The 10,794-nt window shown below is 40.6% G+C and overlaps 1 protein-coding gene across 1 annotated transcript in view; it reads right to left on the reverse strand.

Annotated features, from left to right (window-relative positions):
- RET (ret proto-oncogene) overlaps positions 1-10,479 on the reverse strand; it is a 79,771-nt gene extending 69,292 nt beyond the window's left edge. The window contains exon 1 of the mRNA XM_042818444.1: positions 10,407-10,479. Coding sequence (XP_042674378.1) covers positions 10,407-10,452 — 46 coding nt within the window. The 5' untranslated portion in view covers positions 10,453-10,479. The remainder of the gene's footprint in view (positions 1-10,406) is intronic.
- Between the last annotated feature and the right edge of the window lie 315 nt (positions 10,480-10,794).

Consider the following 10,794-nt stretch of genomic DNA (forward strand, 5'->3'; position numbering starts at 1 on the left):
CCTGGAAACCAGAAACTCTAGAAGCTCAGCTCAACATCAAAGTCATCTAGCTCCTGTCTATTCAGCTGTTGGTGATTAACAATATTAAATATTTTGATACTGACTCTCCAGTTGCACCATAAACAGACTCAAGTTATCACAATCTCTTAAAGAGTCCTGATTGATCAAACAAAAGGCATTAACTAACTTCATACATAAAAAGACTATAACTGTCCTATTTCTTACATCCTAAGCATAAAGCCATAACAAGTCAGAACTTTCTTCCAGAGGTCATCTAACCCACCCAAGCTAAGTCAAATATACACAGCTGACCTCAATGGATTGCTGTCTTACTTGTTCTTAAGATGCTCCCAGTGACAGAAATTAGACAGTGAACGCAGCCTTTGGGAATAAATACTGCCAGTCATTTCTATCTTTTAGCAAAATTCTTATTTCCTGAATTTCTTGTTTTCTTTTAGTTTTTGTTTTACTTATTTTTTTGCATTCAAAACAGCATGAAAGCCACAGTGTTGCCAAAATTCAAAACTGGATACTGCCAGCTATCACCAGGTAATTATGTCACTGTTCTAGATGGGATTCTAGTGCAACCTACCTATGGTAATTCTTCCATTACCATTAACATCACCAAGGATTAGTAGGGGAAGAAAAAAAATACATCTCATTGCAATTTTTAGCAATGGAACATGTTATAATATAAGGAAAAGTCCCTGTTACCAGTCTCTTCAGCATGTTGATGAATGTGATTACTATATTCAGGCTACCCCGAGTCTGGAATTACTAATATAAATACTTTACATACATTTCATTATTGTCTCTTACAAGTTGCATAATGGACAAATACATTATTAAAAGCTAAGGTACAGACTTGTATAGCTTATAATCTGCTTTCTAACTGTCAGGTAGTTCGAATGTCTATGTCACGATACAAAGATTCCCTGTGCAAATGGAATGGATGGAATTTTTCAGTAGAGTGAAACAAAATTCCCACCTAGCTGCATGATACAAGCAGTCAAGATTTAACAAATTTGGTGAAAAACTGTCAAAATTCCTATCAAAATGGAGCCCATGGCAGTGGGGCAGGGAAGGGGCTCTAAAAAAACAACAACAATAACAGGCCGGAGCAAATTCTTCAATACTAGAAGAAGAAGAAAAGATGTCTAAGTTTTGTTGTTGTTGTTTTATGAGTTTTTATCAGTGGTCTACTGCATCCCCTTAAGATCATCCTACTTGTTGAAGTGGCAGAAACCAAGCTTTAAATGATTATTTTTTTTTTTAAAGGTGATTTCCTCAGTACAAAACAATCTGGAAAACGTAATAGTATAAACACTTCTACTATCCAAAAAAGTCCTGAGCAAAGCAATTTAGGACAATTCCTCTGCTGTTCACTAAGGTAAAAGTTTAGCAAAGCAATAAAACTGTTTATATTGCTTTCTCATTCAGAGTGTGTCAGCATTGCTAAATTGAAACGTGCTATAAAACTTATATTAGAGCTGTATTGTTCCCCCTCATCACTTTAAAAATCTATGTTTAAAGCCAAAATTCAAACACTCATAATGCTTTTCTTTCTTAATTGGGATGAATCATTGTACAGAAATCATCACCCTCAGTCCTTTATATTTCAACATCCACAGACTCTACTGGAGAAAGCCTTTACCCTGAATTGCTCAAAAGCAGCAAAAGAAATCTCAACCTCTATTTGTTTTTGTATTTCTTTCCAAAGACAGTGCGTCCAAACTAGCAGGATTCTTTGTATGCTATGCAACAAAGGAAGTTAGTGAGGTTACATTTAATTACAGTATATTACTAATACAGGAATAAAACCTCTGTTTTGGATCATGAAAGTTGTCAATTGAGGCACACACTGAGAGAAGGTAAAAAAGAAAAGTTTGGCACCTAAACACACTGCTACGTTCTTAACGCTCATATCTGAGCAATTCAGTTCAGAGCATACAAACTCATTCTAAAATGCCTTGCTCATCTAGGGAAAGCCTAAGCACATGCCTAAGTACCTTGCTAAAACTGGTCCTAACACCTCAGAGATGAGAGAAGGCTAAGTTAAAGGGCTTTACAAAACAACATCCCTAATAGCACAAGGTACCAAAGAAGCACTTTGTGGCTTTCATTAGTAATGACCATCGAATGTTTCCTCCAAAGTCCTGTAAGATCTTCCCAGATAGTACAGTTCAATTTCACATGACAGACTCAAAACAGGCAGTGTCCTTTACACAGAATCACAGAATCACAGAATCACCCGGGTTGGAAGGGACCTCAAGGATCATGTAGTTCCAACCCCCCTGCCTAGCAGGGCCACCAAACACACACATTCAGATCAGGTTGCCCAGGACCCCGTCCAATCTGGCCTTAAACACATCCAAGGACGGGGCATCCACAACCTCCCTGGGCAGCCCGTTCCAGGGCCTAACCACTCTCCTTGGTTACACAAATCTGTGCCTGCTCCCCTAACTCCCTATTTGTTTGTTGTTGTTTTGTTGTTGTTTTGTTGTTCTCTGAACAAGAACAACAAATACTTTGCCAAGTAAAATCAATCACAAGTTTAAACCCTTTCCTGATGGAAGTTTTTGTATTTCCGCCTTCCCCCGTTCCTGGTATTTAGATTTCATGAACAGCATCCTTCTGTCTTACATCCTTACAGACCACAAAGCAATGGCAATGTAATTTAGAAATTACAGCATCTGTTTTTATTCTTTGTAAAAGAAAGCTCCATAACAGTGCCAGAGCATATACACGTTTCAAGCCTTCTCCTGCTTTCAGACGGTTGTCATGTATTAATCATTCTACACTGGGTATTCCCATTCAAACATACATCATTCATTTCACACAAATTCATCTATTTAAAGCTAAGCATGAATGTTATAGGCTGAATTTCTATGAGTCTACATTTTCTTCATGTTTCATTTTATCTGTATTAACCTGAATGTTCCTCCACCCACTTCTGTGCCAAGCAGCAGGAACAGGTAAGCAGCATTTTCCTCCCAAACGCACAGCAACGGTACAGAAAATAGCTGAGCTACTTTCAACCTCAGAGATGATTTTTGAAGAAAACAACAATCAAGGATAGAGATGATAATGTACAGAATCAAGTCCTTTCTCACTCACATTTTGTAAACCACCAATACTGTTAGAATCATAGAATGGCCTGGGTTGAAAAGGACCCCAATGATCATTTAGTTTCAACCCCCCTGCTACATGCAGGGTCTCCAATTAGTAGACCCAATCACTCTTACATCTTCATTTCTCTTTGCACAGAAATACTTCTCAGTTCTCACTTTTAGATAATAGCCTATGGAAGACCACCTCACAACAGCAACAAAGTTTTTAAAAAATACGAAAACCAATCAGTATAGAGGTGTTTGGTTTTTTTTAAGGGAGTCAGAGAAGTGCTCTACAACATTCTTGTCAGCCACCTCTTCATATAGGGGTGCCACCTGCAATTATGCACATACTCTTCAGAAAAACAAAGAAAACTTTTTCTGTCTCTACGAAACTGAAATGTAAGTCACATATCCAAAACAGCTTTAGCATAGCACTGACAGGACTAATGGATGCCTGCTCTTGTTTAGTGGGAAAAGTAGTCTTCAAGGGGCTCCGGAGCTATTTGTAATTCTGGACTGCTATATGAGTTCTGCCATTTTGCACGTAAAGAGAACAGATAATCAAATTGCCTTTAGAAGAAAACTTAGTGTCTCTGAATTAGGAGAAAAACTAGGCTTAATCCTATTATCTAAGAGCGAAATTTGTCTCACTAAGAAGAAAGTCATAATGGACACTAAAAAAACACCCATTACAACAACACAAGCAACTCTGCTATGTCAGTTAAATATAATGTTTAATTAGTTTTCTAAATGCATATACTGAAAACCCATTAGACAACCATAAGGAGTAATATATCCATTTTCTTTTTACAATCACCTGATTTAGTCAGCCAGATTCCTAAAGCAATTCAGTCATACTACCGTTTTGGCACTGTTATCCCAGTAAAGCTTTTAATTCCCCTATTTGATTGCGATCACTACCATTTTCCCTTACGCTTTGAAGCACCGATGATCATTTTCAGTTCAGCTGATTAACATCTTTTTGGCTAAAATCAAGTCTGATAATTGCTTATTCCAGAAATCTGACAATATCCACTTATTTTTTTGAAGTGTTCTGTAAGAACCAGTTCTGAGCCCTCCATATGTGAGGGGAAAAGGCAAAACATCCGAAGCAGATGGCTGTAGATATCTTTAAATGGTGCTTTTGCAACATCTGAGCTCAAAAAGAAGCAACGTCCCTCTGGCTATTCACACCTCAGATCACTTACTATTTTACCTTCTATTAACTAAAGTTTCCTACAGCTACTCCAGTACTGTTTTTCCCTACTGTATCATCTTGCCATCACTCAAGTTTTCTTTCAAGTATTCCAGTGTATTTCCTCCACTTTGTGCCAGCCCCATTACGTCATGAGGTTACGTTACACATGCTCGATTGTACATACAATGTGCAGAAAAGGTTCTTATTGATGGTAGTTTTCTGTAAACGAGAAAACTAAGAGAGTGAGACAGAGAACAAATCTGTATTACAGCTGTTAACTGAACTTGAGCTCTGATCTAAGCAAGCTAAAATGCAAACCTCAAATTTATCCTACTCCTATGCTCATTGCTTCATTTATCCTCGCATTGCTTCAGTTGTTTACTTTCCAAAATATAATAGAGAGTTTTAAATAACAAAGTTCATCTGGAGAATAAACAAGTCTAAAGCCTTTTTGAATGCTGTGGTGAATTGTAATGCTCTCCTGCCAAAACAAAGTATGAAGCAGGAACTAAGAGCAGCTGTTGACTGCACTGTGGACATACTAATGCTGAAGCAACCTGCTCTCAACACACACCTGTGTTCGCTTCAGGGAATCACTATCTAGGTTAGTTTTGCAGCATTACAAATACAAGCGTACGGACCCAATAAGCAGCGTTGGGCAGTTTGTTGCATTTCAAAAATGTGAGACAATTCCAGTCAATCATCAGTTGGTAACAACACTCATTTCTGCCAGAAGACTTAAGGGTGCCAATGCACAAACAGAGCAGACCTGCTTTTCTCAGCGGACAAACTCCAAGCCTTCACACAAAAGAGCTCACACTGGAAAACACCGAGCTCTCATGAAATGGATTTTTCCCAAACCACGGCACATTGCTCTTTGCCAGTTCACATGGCGAAGGAGACAGCAGCCCAGGAGGAGTGGGAACTATGAATTCCTTTGAATTGATTTATTTCATCTGTCATTATACACCCTTTAAATATGCTTTGTGCATCAAACTGTAAAGTCGACGGGTGAGGTACAGGGCAGAGAGCTACTAACCATTTGGTTTCCCCAAAATAAGTTACTTCCATTCAAGTATTGAAAGCACCAGAATTTGTGCTCCCCTTCAAACTAGCCAAAGCAGCAGTGCCAGGAATGCAAGTACAACAACAAATAAATAAATCCTCTCCCTCCTGCCAGGGCCCAAAGCAGGGAAGGGAGGAGGAAACAGAGAGTGAACAAAATACATGTTTTCTCACCAGTCCAGTCTGCTGTTTCAGAAAAAGAAGAAAAAAAAAAAAAAAATAGCAGACTGTAATACAACACAGATGGAAAGCAGAATGTTGGCATACTACTGAATGTACATCTAGTATTCAGGTGCTGAAGCAGCACTGCCATACAAGCTGACTGCTTATGGTAATACTACAAGAAATCTTCTCTGTTAATCAAAGCTTAATGAACATGGGTTTTAGCATTACAATTCTAGCCTGCTATAATCTTCATATCAATTTCCTTTATGCTGTCTTTATGTTAGTAACAAAACCCACAAATGAAGCAAAAGACCAAGATTGAAACAGAATGACTGGCAGAACTGATCAAGCTGATGTTGAATGCTGTCCTACAACACATAGTGAGAAGAAAGGCAAAGGCAGGTGCTTGAGGGAAGGAGGCACAGCAAAAATAGCAATGGGAGGTAGGGAAATAAATGCATCACAAAGTCCTATTGTCATGATTTTAACACACATTCCCGACAACAAACAACCAACCCAGAATATTACTATTTCTCTTCTCACTGATGACAGGTGATAGGACGAGGGGAAACGGCCTCAAATAGCCAGAGGAGGTTTAGGTTGGAATACTTCTTTACAGAAAGGGCTGTTAAGCCCTGGAATAGGCTCCCCACGGAGGTGGTTGAGTCACCATCCCTGGATGTGTTTAAAAACTGTTTGGATGTGGTGCTCAGGGACGTCATTTAGCAGTATGGGTAAATGTTAAGGTAGTATAGTTGGTTGTGGTTGGACTTGATGATCTTGAAGGTCTTCTCGAACCTGAGTGATTCAATTCTACGATTTATGAAATGGAAAAAGCAGCAGGTAATGGACTTCAGTGAGAACAGGAAGATAAAGGACCTGGGCATAGCAATACATTGAGTGGAGAGATTCAGCCTAGAGGCAGCCCAGGTTTGCCAGAGCGCTGGGACGAAGCAGCCATCAGCTCCATGCAAGCAAAGCAGCAGTGTCACTGCTATATGGGCACCTGTGGCCCATGAGGGGAAGCACTGGCACCAGCAGCCCACTCTTACCTGTATGCCTGTGCAAGAGCTAAATCTGGGGACAGAGGAAAATAATAAGGCAAGAAAGAAGCACTGTCCTCTCAGCGTTGTTCAAAGAGAATAGCGAGGGTTGACATTTCCTTCTAACTCCTATGCCCTCTCCAAACAAAACAATTAAAATCTAACAAAATTCCTCTTGCTTTTCTCATCAGATACAAGCACAGAATCATAGAATCGCTCAGAATAGACCTTAAAGATCATCAAGTCCAACTGCAATCTAACCACACTTCCCTAACTCTAACAACCCTCCAAATTGACTCCGTATTTCCCTACGGACAGGAATATAATCTAAAGAAAACATAATTAATATCACATATCATCCAACTAGATCACAGTCAAAATAACAATCATGCAAACAAATGTATGTCTGTCTTTAGCCTGGTCCTCAACTCAGTGGTCTGTGCTCCACTACATGGTCTGATTAGCACTGCTTTGGTCTGAGGAGAGGTGCAGAGCTGTTCACAATGGTGTTTTTTTCCTAGGGAAAGCATCCTTTTTCTATCATGAAATACAAATATTACACAAAATATCTAGAGTTGGGAGAGAAGAATGTCAATATTTGCACAGTTGGTTTCTAAAGCCTGTCCTTGATCTGAACACATAAGTTGAGCCAGGACTTGTAGTAAATCGTAACCAGTCAAAATAAAACATTAACAGTAACCCTAGCAGCATGGAGCTGCACTGTAAGAGCTGATTCCACACTGTGCTTAAATGAATACCAGAACAAATACATTCATCGGTAGTTCCATACCACAGTCAATAAAACTTTTCAATACCCTGTATTCAAGAGCACTATTGTTCAAGTAGCATCTCTGTTATTTCCACTTAGAAACATGTTTCTGCTTCAAACTAAAAAAAAACACGCATAGCGTAATGCTTACAAACCCTATTTACTGAAAACAGCGCACCTCCCAGAAAATATTTCCTTTAATAACAAAAATTACTTTCCAGATGAGACAATTCTATGTCTTTCCCACAGGCCACTTCTGAAAAATCCATTTGGTTACTCTGTAATGCAAATCTGCATTTCTTTTAATTGATAACACTGAAACAACAGTAGTCTTAACTAGAGAAGAGACATTATTTTATTTACCCTATTTCTTGGCTGCCTCACTTTATTATCAGTGCCTGTAGGAGACTCCCACAAGGCTTCTGGTGCAGAAGCAGCAAGGCTGCATCCTTTCTGCCTCGAAACAAATGGTCCTGTGCACTTTTTGGTCTGCCAAAGAACCAGATCCCATCCATTCAACCAACAGCATGTTCACCAGATTGATTAATCCAGCTCACCGGTTAAAATACAGTCTTGTCCAGACTTGAGAAATCTTTGTGCCATCTATGAGCATAAGTCTTAAGGACCACTGCAGTTAAAGGTTTTCCAAAATGCGACAGGTTAGATAAACCAAAGATGTACCAAGGGAGGCTCACCATATATTGAGTGGGAATCCTCACGTATGTGTCCAACCCACTACTTTTATGGTTTTATTGCCCTCTTTCTTGTTTTTAACGTGGGAATAAAACATATTAAAATATAAAAGCTTTGCTACTTACACAAATTAACTACATCATATATTTCATATGCAGCCCCAAACAACTCACAGAATCACACAATGGCCAGGGTTCTAAGGGACCTCAAGGATCATCAATCTCCAACCCCCCGCCACAGGCAGGGCCACCAACCTCCACAGCTCAGGCAAGCCAGACAGTTGGACACCCATGCACGTATGATGAGATCTAATACAGTTGAGAGACTTCTTCACAATGTCCAGAGAGAGTATGACATCTACAGGTATCAGTGCAGACTCTCTGGATTTCCCCTAGGACGGAGCCCGCTGAAGTTTCACTGATGCATTCCTCGTCCCACTGGCATCACACACAATCTTTGTTTGTAAAATGGCACTCTTTTTTTCTTCTTGTTCATTTTGCTAATATTCCCAAGACATAGCAACTCACCTTACTCACCCAGCTATGGACTGAGTGTTTATTCCATAAATCAGAATAAATATCATTCATCTCAACTTAAAACAGTCGTTCACCAGCAACAGACACCCAGACAGTAACACTAGACTCCTTGAACCAACTATGAATGCCATTATGCTGAATCGTGATCCTAAACACACGTAACTTTTTTTTTTTTCCTGTGTTTTTGGTAAAAATTAAGGAGAATCAGGTATGAAACTCCACCAGTCAAAGCTGAGAGAGTAAACAAGTATTTGTGATTGTGCAAGCACAAGCAAATGGTATTTCAAGAAAATCAACTTGGCAGTCTATCCAACTCAAATTAACCAAATTAACTCCTCTAATACTCCTCCAAGGTATGGACAAATCTAAGAGTTAACAATTTATGGTTATATTTAACAACAACAGGTTTCTGGCAGAACCAATATCCATCTGCTTAGTTCTGACACTGAAGGAACAGATTAGTTATCTGTTCTCTGGTACAGAGAAGACAAATAGACAGCTCCCCTCCCCATCCATAGTTTACTACGTGTAAAATCAAACAGCAATCTAATTAAAGGGACACATTGAAGAAATAAAGGAAAAGAAAAAGATGACAAGAGAAAGCAGCTCAGAAGGGAGGTCTAAGCATCTGTTAGGTTCAGTACACACAGTGTTACGGGGCACCACATTAGGAACAGGAAATAAATTCATCTGTCCAGCTTACAGTGAAATCACTAGAAATCTTTTCCAAGCAAACACATGTGTGCTATACTGATTAAAGAAACCAAACCCCTCAGACTGAAGATCTGAGGTAAACTAGATTTCTCTTAATTCTGCCACAAACATTAAAAAAAATGGATTTGCCATAAATATAAAAGTAAAGCAGTATGATAGATGATCCAATAGCAATCCAAGTCTGGCTGATTCTTCCTGACAGTGAAATGACTGGGAACACAATCCACTCTATTTACTTATTTATTTTTAATGAGTATTTAGACATCGCATTTTCTACCTATTTTATTTGCAGGCAACCCAGGTTTAAATCACAGTGAGTATTTACAAAGATCAGAAGACCACAAGAATAATGGAATAATGAGGAAAAAGACTAAGGGCAACCTGAACTATTTCCTCACAGTGGAGGAAAAAAAAAAAAGATAACAAATAGAGGCATTGCAATCAATCTTTGACTCACATAAAGCAGTTTAAGCTTCTGTGAACTACTATAATTAATTAGAAATAACAAGAAGGTGTACATCATTATACATTTCAGAAAATCGCAAGTACAAAAATCTCACTGCACCTGACTGCTGGTCTCATTCACACTTTCCCTTTTCAGAAGCACATTTGTGGTGTGCAGGGCTGCACTGCATTCTCTGTAGCAAACAACTTGGATTTACGTATGTAAACATCAGAAACGCATCGGCAAACATCACCATATGGAGGAAACAGAGATATAATGTATTTTCTGTTTGCTTTAGAAAGTTCACATCTGTGGATAGCATCATCTAAGTTACAAGCCAATAACTTTCCATGTTCTGGTCATTCTCGCTTATCAATCCAAACCCAATTTGACGGTGCATAAAGCTCCCGGAGAAGGGCAACAGAGAAGGAATCACCTCTGAAAAACTTACACAGGAACATACTTGAATATTCTTCCCTTTCACATCATAAATTTAAAGAACAAGGAAACTCACATCTGTTCTAACTTAGAGATCGGTCTTAAAAAGCAAAGAAAAAGCGGTAGGTTTATTCCCATCTCATTTAGATTCGGGGAAAGGTTTCCGGAGCCGGCCCGAACAGCCGGTGGCACCGCTCCCGAAGGCGGGCATCCCGCCCGGTACTCACCGCCGCACAGCAGCAGGAGGCCGGCCGCCCCCCGCACCGAGCGCATCTTCCTGGGCCACCGGCGCTCCGGGCAGCAGCGTGCTCTCAAGCGGGCCGGCCCATACTCGAGGCGGGACGAGCCGAGCCGGGATGCGGACCGGGATGCCGCGAGCCGGCTCCTTCCCTCGCTCCTCCCGGACCCGACCCCGGAGACAGGAGGAAGCTCCCCGTCCCCTCAGCGGCGCGCCGGGGCTCTGCAAGGAGAAGCCGAAGTGAGAAGCGAAGCCGCGCCGCGCCGCACCACGCCCGCCGCCGAGCCCCCCGCGCTGCCCGGCCCGGCACCGCCCGGCCCCCGGCCCCTCCTCCGCTCCCGCGAGGCTGCCGGGCCGCCCCCGCCCCGCCCCGCCCG

Source organism: Centrocercus urophasianus, unplaced genomic scaffold (genome assembly GCF_019232065.1).
Source record: "Centrocercus urophasianus isolate 14NV4802_14NV808 unplaced genomic scaffold, USGS_Curo_1.0 seq_17, whole genome shotgun sequence".
In the NCBI taxonomy this organism is placed as follows: domain Eukaryota; kingdom Metazoa; phylum Chordata; class Aves; order Galliformes; family Phasianidae; genus Centrocercus; species Centrocercus urophasianus.